Here is a 19,939-nt window from a genome sequence, read left to right on the forward strand (position 1 = left end):
TGTTTGGACCCCTCGAGTGGGTGTTTGAGCCCCCTGAATGGGTGTTGGAGACCCCCGGGTGGGTGTTGGATCCCTCGAGTGGGTGTTTGAGCCCTGAGTGGGTGTTTGAACCCCCCAGGTGGGTGTTGGATCCCTCGAGTGGGTGTTTGAGCCCCCCAGGTGGGTGTTGGAGCCCCCTGAGTGGGGGCTCCAGCCTGTCTGCTTTCCCCCAGGCAGGAAAGCCAAGCTTTTACTCCCTGGCGTGTCCAGGGAACGCTTCTGCCTCCCCCAACCCCTCCCTGCCTCAGTTTCCCCAACTGGAAAATGAGGTTCGGCTCCCTGGGGCGATGCCGGGGGCTGCTGGGATCAGAGGTGACGGCGTCAGGGCCACCAGCAGCCCTGAGAACGCCCAGGAACCCAGGCTGGAGCAGCAGCAGCAGCAGCACATCCCGAGCGGGCCGTGTCCCCGCAGGGCCCCACGAGGATTTGTCCCCGTGCCGAGCGTCACGAGGAGCCGGTGGGATGTTTGCGAGGTTGTTTTCAGTCCCGCCGCTGCTCTTTGCTGCGTTTTCCTGTGTTTAAGAGCCCGGCGCTGCAAGGCACCGCAGGGAGAGGCCGCGGCCAGCCCAGCAGCAGCAGCAGCAGCAGCAGCAGCAGGGACTGTCGCGCTGTCGCGCTGTCCCCGTGCCCTCCCCGCTGTGCCGGACCAGGGGTCACTCCCTGCCCTCGGCCACCGCCCCAGCCCCGCCGGAGCCCGGGCAGCCGCTGGGTTTTGCAATCCGGAGTTTCGGCTCCGTGCTCCGGAGCCGGGGCAGAGCCCTGGGGGCTCCTCAGTGGTGCCACAACCCTGCTGCCACCACTGTCACACGCTCTGCCACTGTCACCAGCGGGGTGAGGGACACCCGCTGTGGCCACGTGGGAAGGAAACGGGTCGGGAAGTGGGAATGAGGCATCCTGGGGCACGAAGCGGGACTGGACCGCTCGGGATTTGTCCGGGAGCTCCGTCCTGAAGGCAGAGCTGGCACTTTGGGTGAAGCATCGCCACCCGATGTCCTGTCCTGGGACATCCGTCCCACCGGGAGCTCCCGCGGCTCCGCTCGGCCCGGCCGCCGATTTTTGGAGATTTTGGGAGCTGCTCCCGGCGTGGATTTGGCCCCTTTTGTGTCTGGCCTGACAGACACAGCGCGCTGTGCTCCTCCAGCCTCCTGCTCGGGTGGGTTTTGGTCTCTCACTGGGGTTTTTAATGCAGTTTCTGCACGTGAAGCTTGGCGGGGGCACCGACCCAGAGGGGCTCAGCTGTGAGGATTCCCCAAACTTTTCCATCCACTCCTGCAGGGCCTGATCCCTGTAACCCACCCAGAGCAGCCCCCAGCCCCTCGTGCTTCCAGCGGGGCCCTGCCAGCTCTCCGCAGCGATTTTTAGGGCAGCACCCAGGCACGGAGCTGGACCGGGGCTGCGGGCGGTGCCGGCATCGCCGAGTCAGCGGCACCGTGCCAGCCCCACGCGCTGCCGCCGCACGCTCCTCCCTGCTCACCTGCCCGCACGCTCCTCCCTGCTCACCTGCCCGCACACTCCACTCCTCCCTGCTCACCTGCCCGCACACTCCACTCCTCCCTGCTCACCTGCCCGCACACTCCCCTCCCTGCTCACCTGCCCGCACGCTCCTCCCTGCTCACCTGCCCGCACGCTCCTCCCTGCTCACCTGCCCGCACACTCCACTCCTCCCTGCTCACCTGCCCGCACGCTCCTCCCTGCTCACCTGCCCGCACACTCCACTCCTCCCTGCTCACCTGCCCGCACACTCCACTCCTCCCTGCTCACCTGCCCGCACACCTGCGGGCCCGGCCCTGCCGGGACAGAGGCACCCTCGGCCCCGGGCAGCCCCAGGGGATGCGGGCAAAGGGAGCCCAGAAGCGCTGGGATGGAGCTGGAGCGCGGCTTCCCCGGGCAGGGCGTGCTCTGCCAGGGGGAGAAGGGAGGCAGGAGTGCGGGTGAAGGTGATGGGTGGGGATGAGCATCCCTCTTCCCTTGAACCGACCTAATAACCTAAAAAAAAAAAAAAAGTGGGGAAGCTTAATCACAATTTTAGAGGTCAAGGATCTGTGCAGCCCCAGCTTTGGGGGGGAACAGGGCTCCCCAGGCTGGCAGCCCCAGCTGTGCCCTGCAGGGAAGTGTTTTACAGGGGTTTTGGGGCCGGAGAGCAGCAGGGCTTTACCCACAGTAGTCTGGGGTGCCACCTGTGCCATGGGCATTGGAGCAGCCTGGAAAAATCCGTGCTGCTGCTTGGCATGGACAGTGATGGACCAGCAACCACTGCCCGCCCTCGCTGGGGGCTGCTGGGCCCCGGGCAGGGTGGTCTGGGGGGAAATCTGACCCTGTCCTGGCACTGGAAAGCTCCAGGGATGGGGGAGAGCAGGAAAACACTCGCTGAGTCCAGGCAGTCATGGCTTGCTCAGCACACTGAGAGTGGCCCATAAAAAAAAGGATTTTTTTCCCCCCAAAATATCGTGCTCTGTAAAGAAAGGACGATAGAAAGGAGCAGCCTGAGCAGGGCCTGGGGGACCCGCAGTGTCCGAGTGAATCCCGCGGCGATCACGCCCCGCCTCACCCCGCGGGCTGCGCTCCGAGGCAGGCTGTGGGATCTGGCTGGCTTTGGGAAAACAAGGCCGTTCCTGTAGGTGTGTGACTGCACTGACCCACATTCACAAACCCTGGCACCCTGCACCGCTCCCGGCTCCGCCGCCGCCAAAGAAAACCCAGCCCAGCTCTCGCAGCTCCCGGCTGCTCCTCGGGGTGGGGGCAGGGGCTGGGCTCCACCTCCTCTGGATCTGCACCCCAAAACCCCCGGATCTGCACCCCAAAACCCCCGGATCTGCACCCCAAAACTCCCAGATCTGCATCCCAAAACTCCCAAATCTGCATCCTAAACCCTCCTGGATCTGCACCCCAAAACTCCCAGATCTGCATCCCAAACCCTCCCAAATCTGCATCCCAAAACCCTCCTGGATCTGCACCCCAAAACTCCCAGATCTGCACTCTATAACCCCTGGATCTACACCCCAAAACTCCCAAATCTGCATCCCAAACCCTCCTGGATCTGCACCCCAAAACACCCAGATCTGCACCCCAAAACTCCCCCGAATCTACACCCCAAAACTCCCAGATCTGCACCCCCAAATCCCTGGATCTACACACCAAAACTCCCAAATGTGCACCCCATATCCCCTGAACCTGTACCCCAAAACCCCCAGGGCCCAAACCCTCCAGATCTGCACCCTAAATCCCCCCAGTCTACACCTCCAAAACCCCAAGATCTGCATCCCAAACCCTCCAGATCCGCACCCTAAACCCCTCTGGATCTACACCCCCAAACCCCTGGACCTGCACCCCAAAACCCGTGGGTTCCCCACAGCTCCCCGTGCCCCAGACTGGAGGCGTTGGAGATTTAAACCTCCTTGACCTTCCCGTCTCCGGTGAGGATTTAGCACTAAAGCCTCGACTTTTCGGTTCAAAGAAGGTTTTGCAACATTCCCGGCATCTATCCCTCGGCAGAGGCTTGGAAAATAAGATAAATAAATAAGAGAAAGTGCGTGTGATCCTGGAAAACAAGGAATGAAACAGCCCTGGAGCCACAGAGTGTGGTGGGATGGGGCTGGCTCCTGGGACAGAGCTGGGCTGTGCAGCCCCAGCCGTGTTTTTTTGGGGTCTGAGCCATCACCCCCTGATCCGTGGAGCAGAATTCCCCCGTCCCCGCGCACACACAAAATCTCTAAACAAAATAACCTCCTCAAACCCTTCTGCTGGGGGGAGGAGGCTCAGCCTGCCTGGCCGGGTCTGCAGTGAATGACCCCACTGTTTTACATGTGCTGCTGAAAGATTTTGATGAGTCACGAGCTATTTCTGTAAATAATTAAAAAAAAAAAAAAAAGAAAAAAAAAGAAAAAAAGAAGGAAATGGACATTCGCTATTAAAAAAAAAAAATGGGGCCCCATGAACATTCATCTTTGGAAGATGGAAAAACTTCCCCAAAACTTCCCTCCACTCTGTGTTCCATCCCAGGTTTCTGCACAGATGGGGATGAGCTGAAGTTTTTGGAGAGGTTGGGGTGGCAGAAGTGGGAGCTGACACCCATCCAGGGCCTGCTCCCACCATTCCTGGGCTTTTCCTTCCCACTATTATTCCTCTCCCCATTTTTTGAGCCCCCAGAGCAGGGGGTTCACAGCAGCCCCACTGGTGGCCCAGGAATGAGTGGCCCGAGTGTTTTGGGGTCCCTTCTCAGCCCCGATCCCAGGGGCTGCAGCCACAGAGACCCCCAAGACACCAGAGGCTCAGGGAAGGCCCAGATCTCAAAGCCAGAACCCCTTGGACGTTTCTTTTCCTGACCTTGATATTCCAATTTCTTAATGCTTATTTAAGATAAAAACCAAACCCAAAACCCCCAGGGGTTCTCCCTCCTTTTTTTGGGGTTCTTTGGAGCTCTTTGGAAGCTGTGCTGGCTCTGGGTGATCCAAGGCAGTGACTTCCCCCAGTTGTGCTTCAGGGGTGGGCAAAAATCCCAAAGAGATTTGGGGCAAAGCATCGGGGTGGGCAAAAATCCCAAAGAGATTTGGGGCAAAGCATCGGGGTGGGCAAAAATCCCAAAGATTTGGGGCAAAGCATCGGGGTGGGCAAAAATCCCAAAGAGATTTGGGGCAAAGCATCGGGGTGGGCAAAAATCCCAAAGAGATTTGGGGCAAAGCATCGGGGTGGGCAAAAATCCCAAAGAGATTTGGGGCAAAGCATCGGGGTGGGCAAAAATCCCAAAGAGATTTGGGGCAAAGCATCGGGGTGGGCAAAAATCCCAAAGACTTGGGGCAAAGCATCGGGGTGGGCAAAAATCCCATGGATTTGGGGTCCAGCTGGAGAGAAGGGAGGGATCCATGTGGACACAGCTCTGGAGCACCTGGAGGGAAGAGCAGGAGAGGGGTGGGTGCCTCCTGCCAGCGTTTTTTGGGGTGCAGGAAGTTGTGCTCTAGGCAAAAGTGACCTGTCCCAGTTTCCCCTCCCATCCACAGACTGGTTTTGCAATCAAACTGGGAGAGCTTTCATGTCCGTGCCAAGGGAAAAAAAAAAAAAAAACCAAAAAAAAAAAAAGCAACTAAAAAAAAAGGGATAAAAAAAAGTTTCTAGTTTAAAAGTTAAAATCTCCAAGTGTTAAATCCATCAGAGCTGGAGGGGGGGAAGATGGGAATCCCAAACCCCCAGAGCTGGGGAGGGGGAGATGGGACCCCAAAGCCCCAGAGCTGCTGCAGCCCCCAGCTCACCGAGCAGATGAAGCCACTTTTCACCCCACTCCTCCCCAGGCTGGCCATTGCTCCCGGAAGGATTTTCTGGGAGAATTTCCTCACTGGAAAGGGGCTCAGGGATTGGGAAGGAGGTGCCCAGAGAGATGGTGCAGTCCCCATCCCTGGAGGTTTTCAAGCTGGGGCTCACAGACAGATCTCAGAGCTCGATAAATCCGTGAATTCTGTAAAAACTTTTCTGTGTTTTTTTGAGTTTTTTGAGTTTTTTTGAGTTTTGAGTTTTTTGAGTTTTTTTGAGTTTTGAGTTTTTTGAGGTTTTTTGAGTTTTGAGTTTTTTGAGTTTTTTGAGTTTTGAGTTTTTTGAGTTTTTTGAGTTTTGAGTTTTTTGAGTTTTTTGAGTTTTGAGTTTTTTTGTGTTTTTTTTTGAGTTTTTTTGTGTTTTTTCCCCCCCCCCTTCAACAACCTTGAGCAAAGCAGGCCAGCGGCACGATAGGTAATTTCTTTTATTGCATTTTATAATGCCATTGTCCATACAGATTACATGCAGCTAGACCTACTGTACAAGGGTTTACCGTCTGCCCACGCAGACACACGGAGCTCGGAGTACAAATACACAGCCAGGCGATTTCCTTTATACAGCACGAGGAGGGAGGCAGGGAGGGAGGGAGGCAGGGAGGGAGGGAAGGGGTCACTTTTTACACATTCGCCCTCCCCTCCGCCCCCTCGGAGCTCACCCCACCTCGCCAGCATCACCTTCCCCACCCAGCGCCGCGCAGGATGGGAATAAAACAGGGAAAAAACAGGAAAAAAAAAAAAAAAAAAAAAAAAAAAAAAAAAGGTCGTGGCAGGGCTGGCGCTTCCCCGCGGGGGATGTCCCCAATCTGTCGCGGCTCCATCCCGCCCAGCCCCTGGCTCTGGACTGTCCCGACCTTCCCCAAAGCTTCCAGGACAAAAACCTAGATCCAGGGAGATGCTGCGGGCGTGAGGTTGGCCAGGGGTGTAAACAAAGCAAAGAAACCCTTTGGTTTGATGCAGGTTCAGCTGCTGCTCCTCTCCCGTCCCCTCTCCAGCAGCCCCTCCCTCCCAGCACTGGGGTCTGACCCCCTTCCCCAGGTTTGGGGAAAAGAAATCATTGAGGAATTAATTAAAAAAAAAAAAAACAAACAAACAAACAAACAAAAAAAACAACATGGAAAAGTGAGTAATTCCTTCAGTGGGAGATACCAGAAAAATGCTTTTAAGGTCCAGGGAGGCGCCCACAGTTGCCCCTCACAGAAGTGCCCCAAGGGTGGAGAGAAACAGGAAATAAATCACAAAAATACAGAATAACCACCCCCCCCCAAAAAAAAAAAAAAAAACCAAAAAAAACAAACAATTTGTGTTGGTAGGTTGAAAGCCAGGATATCTCTATCTCAATATATACAGACACACAATTCTGCCACGTGTTTGGTCCTTGATCCTCCCTCCCGCAGCGTTTGAGGTAAAACTCGCAGAATTCCGGAAAATTCCAACCAAAAATGAACCAGAGGGGTGGGAAGGGAGGAGGCAGCGAGGCAGGAGGGGACACGCAGTACCTGGGCTCAGCTGGGAGCCCGCAGAGGTGGCCAGGCTGGGAGGGGGTAAGAGAAGGAATTAAATTTACCCCTGAGTATCAAACCGGGCACGTTTCCCTTTGGAATCGTGGAATTCCCGGGGGGGGAAAGGCATCACCTGGAGCCACTGGGCTTTTCCAAACCTGTGCATTGTGTTTCAAGGAGGGAAAAAAAAAAAAAAATCCTCTTTTATATTGATATATTTATTTTTATATATATATAATATATAGGGAGTGCTCTTGGGAGCCGGGATGGGGCCAAGGAGCATCGGGAATTCTCGGAGCAGAGGGGAAGGAGCCGGGTGGGTCCCCGTGGGTTTGGGGGTGTTGGTGGTGGTGGGGGATTTTGGCTGAATCCATGGGGATGTGCAGGCCTTGGGATGCGTTTTGGGGGTTTTTGTACCTGTGGAAAAGTTTAAAAAAAATAATCACACCCCGAGGAGGTGGGAAAAAAAAAAAAAAAGGGAGAGGAGGAAGGTGATGGAAAAGGGTCAGGAATGGGAAAAAAGGGGAGCAGCTACTGAACCTCCCCAAAATCAATGAGGGGGCTGAACAGCAGGGGCTGGCAAAGGGGACAGTAATTCCCAAAATCCCAAAAGTTTGGATGGGGGCAGAGATTCCCTGTGGAGGGTGAGAGCATCCCAAAGTCTGGAAGGTCCAGCCCTTCCTGCTCCTTCCTGGGAATAAAGCAGCAAAAGGTGATAAAACCCCCAAGGCAGCTGTAAACTTGTTCCAACAATGACTTAAATTAAAGAGTGGGGGAACAAAGGGGAAAAAGGAAAAATAAGAGGGAGGAAAAAAGGGAAAAAAGAAAAATGGAAAAAAAAAAAGGAGAAAAGAAAAAGGAAAGAGGGGGAAAGTAGGAAGAAAAATGGAGGGAAAAGGGGGAAATGGAAAAAAAAAGGGGGAAGAAGAAAAAAAGAAAATAGAAAAAAAGAAAAAAGAAAATTAAAAAAAAGGAAATGGAAAAAGAAAAGAGGGAGAAAGGGGAATAACGAAAAATGAGGGCAAAAAGAAAAAAAGAAAATAAGGGGAATAAAGAAAAAATAGAAAAGGAAGAGAGAAAAATGGGGGAATAAGGAGAATAAAGAAAAAGGAAGAAAAAAGGAGAAGAGGAAAAGGCGGAAAACAGGAAAAGGGAGAGAAGGAGAAAAAAAGAAAAAAAGGGGAAAAAAAACAAAGAAAAAAGAGAAAAAGAGGAAAAAATAAAGTAGATGGGGAAAATCCACGGTGCCTCACAGGTCCTTGGGCAGGAATGGGGGGATTGGGATGGACTGGGATGGACTGGGATGGACTGGGATGGACTGGGATGTGCGCAGCAAAATGTGCCCCCCAGCCCGGGCAGGGTCTTTGGTGCCCGGCAGAGCCCGGGAAGGGGCCGGGCACGGGGAATGAGCCGGGAATGAGCCGGGAATGCAGCGGGAATGAGCCGGGGATGAGCCGGGAATGCGGCGGGAGGGAATGTACCGGGAATGAGCCGGGGAGGAACCGGGAATATGCCGGGAATGAGCTGGGAATGAGCCCGGAATGAGCTGGGAATGCGGCGGGAATGAGCTGGGGATGAACCGGGAATGCGGCGGGAGGGAATGCGCCGGGAATGCGCCGGGTATGAGCCGGGGATGAGCCGGGAATGTGCCGGGAGGGAATGAGCCGGGAATGAGCCGGGAATGAGCCAGGAATGAGCCAGGAATGAGCCGGGAATGAGCCGGGAATGCAGCGGGAATGAGCCGGGGAGGAACCAGGAATATGCCGGGAATGCGCCGGGAATGAGCCGGGAATGCGGCGGGAGGGAATGAGCCGGGAATGCGCCGGGAATGAGCCGGGAATGCGCCGGGAATGCGCCGGGAATGCGGCGAAGGAAGGAAGGGCTGTCCCGGCGCTCGGCACCGCGAGCCGCGGGCGCGGGTGACACCTAGAGGGGTGTCGGGGGGAGCAGGGAAATCCCGGGATCCGGGCACGGGAGAGGCCCCGCTGCAGCCCGGAGACCCCCGGGCACCGCCCCACCGAGCCGGGTCACCCCCGGGGACACGGGGGTGGCACGGGGGTGGCACGGGGGTGGCACGGGGACCCCCCCAGCCCCTGCAGCCAGCTGGGCATGGAGGATGCGCTGGGCAAGGCAAAGGATGAGAGGAGTCCAGGCTCACCCCGCAGCGCCAGGGGCCCCTCGGGGGGCTCACAGAGGTGACACATGGGGACAGGTGAACACCTCCCCCTGACCCACGGCTCTGGGTGTGGCACTTTCAGCCCAAAACGCGGCTCCCGTGATGCCAAGGGTGACACAACCCCCCGGGAATGTCACATCCCAGGATAACGGGGACAGAGAGGGGCAGAGGAGACCTTGGGGTCACTTTGGAGAGCCCAGAGCTGGCCCTAAAAACCAGAGCAGCTCCAGGTCCATCACAGCAAATCCCCCACGACCCAGTGGGTGCCAGGACAGCCAGAGCCAGCCTGGCTGTGCCAGGGAAGGGGAGGATTCCCAGGAAGGGGATGATTCCAGGGAAGGGGATGCTCCTGAGGGGAGGTGATGCTCCCCAAAGCCACCATGGGACACTGGGAATGCCACGCTGCCTCCCAGGAGGAGCCTGGCACTGGGTACCCACATCACCACCCCAGAAAGAAAGAGCAGGGAGAAGAGGGGTGTTTGGTTGTGTTGTTCTCGTTATTATTAATTTTTTTGTGTGTGTTTTTTTTTTTTTTTTTTTTTTGGCATGGATACCATCTGTTCACCTGAACTACGGACCTTCTGTCTCTAGAAATCTTTTGGTATCTTCCCATCTGGACGCAAACAAAAGGATGAGGAAAAGAAAAGATGAAAAGCAGAATTTCCTTCCCCCCCCCCCCCACCCCCCACCACCAGCAGCAGGCTCGGCTCGAGGGCCACGGCCAGATTTGGCCACCACAGGGATCCTCCAGGGCCAGCTCTGATGACCCCCAGGTCCCCTGCAGGTGCTCAGCCGTGGGGATCTTGCCCCTTTGCTCCACCAAGCCCCTGGCCCAGCTTTGGGGGTGGAATGGGAGGCACAGGGAGCAGCGGCCATCCCTGCTGGCTGGGAGGTGGCACCGCTGTGGCCGATGTCCAGCAGGAAGGAGGGAGCTGTGTCCTGGCTGCCAGCACTGCTGGGGATGGCCAGCACTGCTGGGGCCAGCAGCCCCCCGCCAGCTGGGGCTCAGCGAGGGTGGGCAAGCTGGGAGGCCGCTCTGCTTGCCAGGCAGAGGTGACAAGAGGACACTGTCCCACCACCGCGCTGGTTCGTGTCCATCCCAGCTCCGTGACAAACCCCACATCCGGCAGAGGATTCAGCCCCGTTTCTGCTGTTTCTTCCCCCAAAGCTGGGTGGAGGCAGCACGTGGGCAGGGTCCACGATCCCTCCGTAGTGCAGAACCCACCGGGGGGCGCAGAGGTGACAGCGGGGTCCTGCCATCGCTCCCCGGGGCTCGGGCACCGCGGGGGAAGAGGGGACGGAGGTGCCTTCCCTGCAGGAAGGAAGGAGGGACCATTTCGGACAGGAACAACCAACCTACCATCCTCGTCCACCAGTCACTAACCCAGGGAGGAGGGCAGGAAAAGTCCGGCTCTTGGGGTTTTGCTTCTCGTGTCGTGGCGGGGCCAGTCCGTCCCCGGGCAGTGGCAGCGTGAGGGACACGCCAGCAGCAACAGGTTGGTGTCGTCGTCATTGTCATCGTCGTTGTCCCAAGGAAAACCTTTTGCTTTGTGGAAGTGCCTTGAAAGAACGCCAAGGTCACCTTGGGGAGGTGGGAGCGTCGCTTGGTCTCCGTCCAGGAGGGTGGGAAGGGTTTGCCCCTCGGTGGGGGAGGAGGAAGGAGTCCTTAGGACAAGTCTTCCACCGGCAGCTCCTCCTCCAGGTCCCTGTCGTCGGGGATCGTCACATTCTGGTTGGTGGTGGCCATCAGCGACACGGGTCTGCTGTCGTCCTCCGCCTCGGCTGGCTCCTCCTTCACGTGCACGGGGTGGCTGTGGGGAAGGGGAGCCTTCAGCCTCGGGGAGTGGGTCCCACCACCCAAAACCCCTCCAAGTTTCTGGTCCAGAAGCCCCCTCACTGTGGGGATGGCAGGCAAAACCCTCCTAGCTCTGAGAAGGGGAGCCAAAATCCCCCTCACCCCGGAACAGGAGCCCACAAGCAGCTCCTGGTGGCTGTGGGGAGGAGGAGCCTTCAGCCTCAGGGAGCTGATCCCATCAGCCAAAACTCCCTGAATTATCTGGTCCAGAGCCCCCTTGCCTTGGGGACAGGAGCCAAAACCCCCTTTGCCCTGAGAGTGGGAGCCCACAAGCAGCTCCTGGTGACTGTGGGGAGGGGGAGCCTTCGTCCTCGGGGAGTGGGTGCCACCACCCAAAACTCCCTGAATTTTTTGGTCCAGAGCCCCCCTCACCCTGGGAGCAGGAGCCAAAACCACCTTTGCTCTGAGAACACAAGCAGCTCCTGGTGGCTGTGGGGAAGAGGGAGCCTTCAGCCTCGGGGAGCTGATCTCGTAACCCAAAACTCCCTGAGTTTTTTGGTCCAGACCCCCCTAACCTGAGGATGACAGCCCACAAGCAGCTCCTGGTGGCTGTGGGGAGGGAGAGCCCTTCAGCCTCGGGGAATGCATGAAATCCTTGCTCCAGAACCCCCCTCACCCTGGGGACGGGAGCCCAAACCCCCTCACCCTGGTGACAGGAACCCACACAGCTGCCAGTGCCCAGTGTGCCAGCCTCCCTGAGCCCCCCTGTGCCCCTGCCAGGGCCAGGCTGACCTGTACTGCTGTGGGGACAGGCGGGGGCTGTTGCTGCCGTTGCTGTTCACCTGCTCCACGGTGCTGCTGACGTCGTCGTGGCCCACGTGCAGCATGGCACTGGCCGAGCTGGTGTTGATCATGGTGGGGCTGTTGAGCAGGGGGAAGCTGCTCTCTGCCAGCGCAGCCTGCGACAGGGAGCACGGATTGGTATGGAACTGGGGTTGGAAGGTCCTTAAATCCCCTCTCATCCCACCCCCCTGTCGTGGGCAGGGACACCTTCCACTATCCCAGGTTGTTCCAAGCCCTGTCCAGCCTGGCCTTGGACACTCCCAGGGACAGAACAGCCTCAGCTGCTCTGGGAGTCTGTGCCAGGGCCTCCCCACCCTCTCAGGGAATGATTTCCATATATCAAACCTAAATTTCCCCTCCTTCAATTTGAACCCGTCCCCCTTGTCCCTCATTTCCTGGTGAGAAGCAAGACCCCAGTGGAGAACAGTGGAGGGTTGAGTGTCCCCGTGTCCCTGTCACGGCCAGGGCTGGGTCCTCACCTGGTAACTTGCATTAAGTGCTCCGTAACCGAGTCCTGAAATCATATTTTTGACTAAGGTGGGACTCCTGCAGGAAGAGAGAAAGCAGAGGGACGCAGGGCTGAGCACTCCCGGCCTGGGGACCGGGGTGGTGGCAGCTCTGGGGCTGTGTCCCGCGGGGAAGGAGCACCCACCCTGTCATCTTTGGTGGCCTTCGCTTTTGGTACTCGTGCTCGTCCACGGTCCACACGGCGCCCTTGACGTTCTCCACGCGCACGAAGCACTTGTGCAGGCTCAGGTTGTGGCGGACGGCGTTCTGCGGGCACACGGCTCTCAGTGCCAGACCCTCCTCTTCCTCACCGTCCTCCTCCCTGCCCGGCCCCACAGCTCCTGGGGGTGTCCTGCCACCCAAACGCTCCCCACAGCCCCCCTGGGTGCTCCCTCACCCCACTGGCACTGGGTGGTCACGACCCCAGACTGCACATGGGGCACGGCCCTGTTTGGAGGAGCTCGGCCTGATGCTGAGGAAGGTGGGGACGGGGTGGGACAAGGGACACCAGCTCCACTGCAGCTCTGGTGATGCTCAGCAGAGCCAGCTCCTCTTTCCCTTCCTTTTTCTTTCCCCCCACCCCTCCCCTCCCGTTTTGGTCCTTTCCCTCCCTTTCTTCTCTACATCGACCATCTTTACATTTCTAAATGTAAAATAAAGAGACACACACGTAGGCAGACAGCGCAGCCCCGAGAGATACCAGCTCCCTTTTCCCCTTCCAACTCCCTGCCATTTGCTACTGCCCCTATTTCATTACCAATTTTAATTTGCCTCTAATTAAATCCTGTGTATTTTTCCGACTCACTTGCTAATCCATGAGGGAGGCAGGAGGCTGGAGTGGAATCTCTCCGAGCTATAATTACAAAGGGCCTAATCACGCCGGGGCTCTGCCTTTGAATAAATTTCCTTGCATTAAGGTTCTCAGATTCTCTGCCTTGCAAATGAGAATGACCCCAATTTCAGGAAGTTGGCCTCGGAGGGGGTTTTTTTTTCTCTCCCTTTTTTTTTTTATTTCGAGTCCTGATTCGTGATGAGAGACTAATTCGTTACGCTAAAACATTAACAGCAATTTAAAAGGTCGAACGGGGGCTGTATAAACAAAGGAGCCTGGCCAGCACAACAAGGCAAAAGGAGACACAAGGACTGAGCACCCCCCGTGCCTCCGAGTGCCAGAGTGCCCAGAGCTCAGCAAATGGCACCAGCGTCGGCCCTCTGGCTTGGAATTTGAGGAGAAAAACAAAGCTGGGCTCTTCCCTTGTCATCTATTTGTCCATCCACCCATTCCTCCATCCATCCATCCATCCATCCATCCATCATCCATCATCCATCCATCATCCATCCATTCATCCATCCATCATCCATCCATCATCCATCCATCCATCCATGGTTCCATCCATCCATCCATCATCCATCCATCATCCATCCACCCATTCCTCCATCCATCCATCCATCCATCCATCCATCCATCCATCCATCATCCATCCATCCATCATCCATCCATCCATCCATCATCCATCCATCCATCATCCATCCACCCATTCCTCCATCCATCCATCCATCCATCATCCATCCATCCATCATCCATCCATCCATCCATCATCCATCCATCCATCCATCCATCATCCATCCATCATCCATCCCTCCATCCATCCATCCATCCATCCCTCCATGATTCCATCCATCCATCCATCCATCCATCCATAGTTCCATCCATCCATCCATCATCCATCCATGGATCCATCATCCATCCATCCATCATCCATCATCCATCCATCATCCATCCATCCATCATCCATCATCCATCCATCATCCATCCATCCATCATCCATCCATCCATCATCCATCCATCCATCATCCATCCATCCATCCATCCATCCATCCGTCCCTCCATCCATCCGTCCATCCATCCATGGATCCATCCATCCATCATCCATCATCCATCCATCATCCATCCATCCATCATCCATCCATCCATCATCCATCCATCCATCCATCCATCCATCATCCATCCATCCATCCATCATCCATCCATCCATCATCCATCCATCCATCATCCATCCATCCATCCATCCATCCATCATCCATCCATCCATCCATCCATCATCCATCCATCCATCCATCCATCCATCATCCATCCATCCATCCATCCATCCATGGTTCCATCCATCCCTCCTGCCATGGTTCCATCCCTCCATGGTTCCATCCATCCCTCCTGCCATGGTTCCATCCCTCCATCCAGCCATGGTGCCAGGGTGACACGCAGCAGGGACAGGCTCCCCTCACCCTTTGGGGACACTTTGTAAGCATCTCCCGGTGTCCCTGGCGAGGGAGATCCAGGCCCAGCCAGTGCTGCTTGATGGGATTTTGGGGGGAACCCCTGAGCCACAGCAGGACCCCGATTCAGCTCCTCGGGGGACACTCGGTGTGGTTGAAGCCAGGCCCTGTGTCCCAGCCTTGTGCCACTGTCCCCCAGAGGGACACGCTCCATTTGGGCCATGCCCTGGCAAACTCTGCCCCCAAACTGCAGTGGCATCACCCAGACACGGGGGTTGGGATGCAGAGAGACATCCCAGGGACCTGGAATTCCACGAGGGACCCCAGGGAGCAGGACAAGCCCTCGCCCCCCACTCTGTCCTCAGCCCAGGGCCGGGTCCTGTCAGTGTCCCTGAGCCCCCGTCCCCTGTGAGCCCCTGTCCCCTGTGAGCCCCTGTCCCCTCCCTGCCAGGCCGGCTCCTGCTCCCACCCCCTCCTTCCTTTTGTCCAAACAAAGCCCTGGCTGCAGCCAGGAGCGTGGCAAAGCCACAGCCTGCCCTGCCCACAGTGTCCCCTTTTCGCCCTGGTGACACCCCCTGCTCTGAGTGACCGGCGGGGATGGGCTTGGAAAGGCTCAGGTGGGGATAAAAATAATAAAATAAAATAATAAAATAAAATAAAATAAAATAAAATAAAATAAAATAAAATAAAATAAAATAAAACCCATATAATATAAAATAAAACCCATATAATATAAAATAAAACTAAACAAAATATATAATATAATATAATATAATATAATATATATAATATAATATAATATAGAAAATAAAATAGAAAATAAAATAGAAAATAAAATATGAAATGAAAATAAAATAAAATAAAATGAAATAAAATGAAATAAAATGAAATAAAATAAACCAAACCCTGGCAGCGGGCAGGGTGTGATCCTGCATCCCTGGAGCCTGGCGTGCCCCATCCCAGTGCTGCTCCCAGGTCACAGAGGAGGTCCCAGGCCAGCCCCGATCCGGGGGCAGAGGGGACGTGTCCCCTGCCTCAGCCTGAGGTGCCTTTTGTGTTTCCAGGCAGTGTTTGCTCAGAGCCAGGCCCAGCTGCTCTGTTTGCTTCTCATCTCTCTCCTCTAATGATGTTTGCTCTGCACCCTCCACCCACTCCCTGGGCCCTGCTGGGGTCTCCCCGTGGCTTCCCCACCTCGGTCCCCAGCACCCCTGGCCCATCCCAGGGGGAAGCTGCAGGAAACGAGGGAAAAACCCCAGAAAAGTGGTTTTGAAGGAGAGGAAATAGGTTATTTTTTCCTGTGTCTCCCTCTCCTTCAGAAGAAGCCTGGCCTTGGGCACTGCAAGTTGTAAGGGAATTAGCCTCCCCCTACCAGCTCTTTTTAATTCCCTGCCATCCCTTTTTGGTGGTAGAACAGGAAAAAATAAAGAATAAACAAAGGGAAGCAGAAAACTGAGGGATGCCCTTCTCCGACTCTGCCCTTGCTAACATGAGGTAAGTGGAAACTGCAAAAAAAAAAAAACCAAAATACTTATTTATTTCATCAATAAAAAGGCAGGGAAAAGGCATTTTCACCTGCCATTATCGCATTGCAGAGGGGGAAACTGAGGCCTCAGGAGCAGTGAGGGCCACAGAGGGCTCTGCCCCATTGCTGCCACCCTGTCCCCATTCCAGGGGTTTGCCAAAATGCCTGATATGCACCCAAAAGTTTCCTGTGGAAGCAAAGCCTGGATCTGCAGCAGCGACACACGGGGGCCCTGAGCTCCTGGAGAATGGATTCCTCCTCCTCAAGCCTCTCCAAAAGCTCCAGCTCACTTGCACCTTGCTGATTTTAATTATTTTTATTTAAACTAGCAGGTTTCCCTCTGCCACTTCACTCCTTGCTGCCCTGAGCAGGAGGGAGCTGAGCTGCCTCTCAGTAAATACGTGCAGCAGGAAACAATAAATAAATGAATCTTCCCTGGCTGAGGCAAGAAGTGAATCACAGAATCACAGAACTGCTCCTTCCACACCCCCCCTGCTCCTCTGAGATGGCTTTTCCCAGCTCTGATTTCTAAAAAAAAACAAAGGGGGAGCAGCCCCAGCATTCATGTGCTGCCCCAAAATTCACTCCAGGCTGGTGACAAAACCTCCTCAGTGACAAAATATTTTGCCTGTGAGAGGGGTGGGGGGCACCTGATGGGCTGCTTGGGGGGTGGCAGAGGGGTTTGCCTGCTGATGGTCCCCCTGCCACCCCCTCTCATCCCTCTCTGCATTCCCAGCCACCAGCAGTGTGACCTGCCCCCAGGTTATCAATAACCTTATTTGCTATTTCCAGTCCCTCTCTCCTGCCTCTGCTCTTGCTCTCCACAGAAAATCCCTGGATTTTACCCCACAGCCCTTTGCTGTGTCCCACTGCAGGGGATGATGCATCCCCACAGCCCAGCGAGGCGTTTTGGGGGACAAAAGAGTGGGATTTGGTCCTGAAATCACTTCCTGCACCATTTTAGAGCTGGGCAATGAACTGGTCCTTCAGCACAGGAGCATCTCCTGCAGCAGCCAGGCCTGGGATGGGATGGGGTGAGCCTGGGGGGAATGGGGTGAGACATGGGGGGAATGGGGTGAGATATGGGGGGAATGGGGTGAGACATGGGGGGAATGGGGTGAGACATGGGGAGAATGGGGTGAGACATGGGGAAAATGGGGTGAGATATGGGAATGGGGTGAGACATGGGGGGAATGGGGTGAGACATGGGGGGAATGGGGTGAGATATGGGAATGGGGCGAGACATGGGAATGGGGTGAGATATGGGAATGGGGCGAGACATGGGGGGAATGGGGTGAGATATGGGGAAAATGGGGTGAGACATGGGAATGGGGTGAGATATGGGAATGGGGTGAGACATGGGGGAAATGGGGTGAGATATGGGGGGAATGGGGTGAGATATGGGGGAAATGGGGTGAGATATGGGGGAAATGGGGTGAGATATGGGGGAAATGGGGTGAGACATGGGGGGAATGGGGTGAGACATGGGGGGAATGGGGTGAGACATGGGGGGAATGGGGTGAGACACGGGGGGAATGGGGTGAGCCAGGATAGGGTGGAGTGAGGCTAAGCTGGGATGTGCTGAGCCCAGAGTGGGTTGGGGTGAGCCTGGGGGAAATGGGGCGAGCCCAGGCTGGGTCGGGGAGAGCCCAGGGTGCCAGGCAGGGCTGCTCTCACCTTCCAGGTGGCCGTGTTCCTCCGGAAGTAGGCGAACATCCGCGTGAACCAGTTATAGATTTCATTCAACGTTAGCTGCCTGTCGGGGGTCTCCAGGATGGCCTGGGCAGCCAGAGGAGGGACAAGGCTGTCACTCGTGGGGCTTGACACCCATCCCAAGGGGCAGAGATGGGGTTCAGCAGGTGGGGGAGGGCTGAGGGAGGGTTTTGGGGTGCACAGCTGGCTCTCACCTGCCGGATGAGCGAGGCGTACGTGAAGGGCGGCCGGACGTCGGCGTTTTTGTAAAACTCGTGATTCTGTGCAAGCTCTGCAGGGGGACAACAAACGGGGAGGGGGGGGCTGGAGTGAAGGGACCCACTGAGCCCCTCACGAGGGCGCTGAGCCCCAGCCCGGAGCTCACCTGAAGAGATTGGGGTGCAGAACTTCTCCGAGTTCCTCCTGCGGATGGGCCCCACGTTGTGTAAAGTGGAAGAGCTGATGACGGAGGGGCCCTGCCGCAGGGGGGTGATGGGCGCCGTGGCCGAGGTGGGGGGATGAGGTAAACCGTCGGGAAACGTGTCGGAAGTGCTCTTGGAGAGGGTGGCACTGGAGACCAGGTTCAGCTGCACGGACAGGCAGGGAGGGACGGGGTTGGGAAGGCTGGGAGAGCCCCGGGGACAGCGGCGGCTCCGAAGGAGGCGGGGAGGGGACGGCAGGGGGGTGCCTGAGGGGCTTGGAAAGGGTGGGATGCAGGCAGGGGGTGGGGATGGGCCCATGGGATGGGGATGGACCCATGGGATGGGGATGGACCCATGGGATGGGAATTGACCAATGGGATGGGAATTGACCAATGGGATGGACCCATGGGATGGGAATTAACCCAAGAGATGGGAATTAACCCATGGGATGGGGATGGACCCATGGGATGGGAATTAAGCAATGGGATGGGGATGGACCCATGGGACAGGAATTAACTCATGGGAGGGGGGTGAATTTGTGGGATGGAGATGAATCCATGGGATGGGAATGGGTCCATGGAATGGGAATTAACCCAAGAGATGGGAATTAAGCAATGGGATGGGGATGGACGCATGGGATGGGAATTGACCAATGGGATGGGGATGAATCCATGGGATGGGAATTAACTCATGGGAGCAGGGTGCATTTGTGGGATGGAGATGAATCCATGGGATGGGGATGAACCCTTGGGATGGGGATGAACCCATGGGATGGGGATGAACCCACGGGATGGGGATGCACCCGCTCCATGTCAGAGCTGGTGGAGCAGCTGCATTTGCCAGAGGGTGGCCAGGGCACATCCATCCCACAGAGCCCACCCAGGTGACCGTGCACAGGGCAGGGAGGGGACAGCAGCCATCAGGGAGGGGACGTAGAGGGCAGGAAGGGACTCACGCTTACAGGCTGGCTGAAAGGCTTTGGCTCTGAAGGTCTCATGTGAAGATGGGCCATCATTGCTTGGAGACGCTCGCTCTCCTTGGCCAGCTGGGGGAGGCAGGAAGCAGGACAGGGACGGTCACACAGCGCCAAAGTCACCACGGAGGTGCCCACGGCCTGGAGGAGCTGCCACGAGCCCCCAAACCTGGTCTGGACAGGCAGCAACACGCAGGGTGTCCCTGCAAGTGCCACCTCCTGCCCGATGCTGGCTCCTGAGAGCCCCAGTGGGGCTGTGGCCTGTGGGGGCTGCTGGACCCACCATGGAGGGCACAGGGGCCGCTCCAGCTCCGTGTGTGCACTGGGGGAAAGATCCACAGAGCCACTCCCGGAACCCCCAGGCTGCCACCCACCAGCAGGGCCACCCACAACAGCGCTGGGTGCTCTTGTCCCCGTGGCCAGTGCCTGCTGTCCCTGTCCTGTCCCCCTTGCCCTCCTGCTGCTCCCCAGCAGCTCCCTGTCCATCGGTCCATCCATCCCCCCCGTGTTCCCACATCGCTGTAATTGCTCCCCGCCTGTTTACTCCCCGCAGTGAGCACCAGGCTGAAATATTCACTGTGGCACCAGGAGAGATTTTGAGCCCGGCGGAGCCGATGGGATCTGACACCCCACTCCCTTCCCGTCACCTTCCCTTTCCACCGGGACCCCTCAAGCTCGGGGAGTCCCCCGCGCTCCAGCCAAGCCCCCTCGCAGAGCTAGGCGAGGAAGGGGTTAAAAGCGGGAGGCAGAGCGGAGTTTGCAGCAAGTTCGGAGCAGCTCGGCTGCTTTCCGCTGCCGCGGCGCTCATTAGAGCTGACAGCTCTCCCCTCGTGATGCAGCCGGCACAGCGGGAGCTCCTCGCTCCAAACTTTCTAATTGGTGGCTCCGTGGCAGGTT

At 56.6% G+C, this 19,939-nt stretch overlaps 1 protein-coding gene across 5 annotated transcripts in view; it reads right to left on the minus strand.

Annotated features, from left to right (window-relative positions):
• Positions 1-9,535: 9,535 nt before the first annotated feature.
• The window catches only part of FOXP4 (forkhead box P4), a 57,187-nt gene continuing 46,783 nt past the window's right edge, over positions 9,536-19,939 (minus strand). For 4 of the 5 annotated variants that reach the window (XM_053964074.1, XM_053964079.1, XM_053964076.1 and 1 more), the window contains 8 exons: positions 19,025-19,114; positions 18,033-18,234; positions 17,863-17,939; positions 17,633-17,734; positions 12,305-12,426; positions 12,132-12,198; positions 11,602-11,768; positions 9,536-10,825 (listed from right to left, as the gene is read on the minus strand). In XM_053964074.1, coding sequence (XP_053820049.1) covers positions 10,681-10,825; positions 11,602-11,768; positions 12,132-12,198; positions 12,305-12,426; positions 17,633-17,734; positions 17,863-17,939; positions 18,033-18,234; positions 19,025-19,114 — 972 coding nt within the window. In that variant the 3' untranslated portion in view covers positions 9,536-10,680. The remainder of the gene's footprint in view (positions 10,826-11,601; positions 11,769-12,131; positions 12,199-12,304; positions 12,427-17,632; positions 17,735-17,862; positions 17,940-18,032; positions 18,235-19,024; positions 19,115-19,939) is intronic. The other variant, XM_053964075.1, reaches the window with a different exon arrangement.

The sequence above is a fragment of the Vidua chalybeata genome, chromosome 24 (genome assembly GCF_026979565.1).
Source record: "Vidua chalybeata isolate OUT-0048 chromosome 24, bVidCha1 merged haplotype, whole genome shotgun sequence".
In the NCBI taxonomy this organism is placed as follows: domain Eukaryota; kingdom Metazoa; phylum Chordata; class Aves; order Passeriformes; family Viduidae; genus Vidua; species Vidua chalybeata.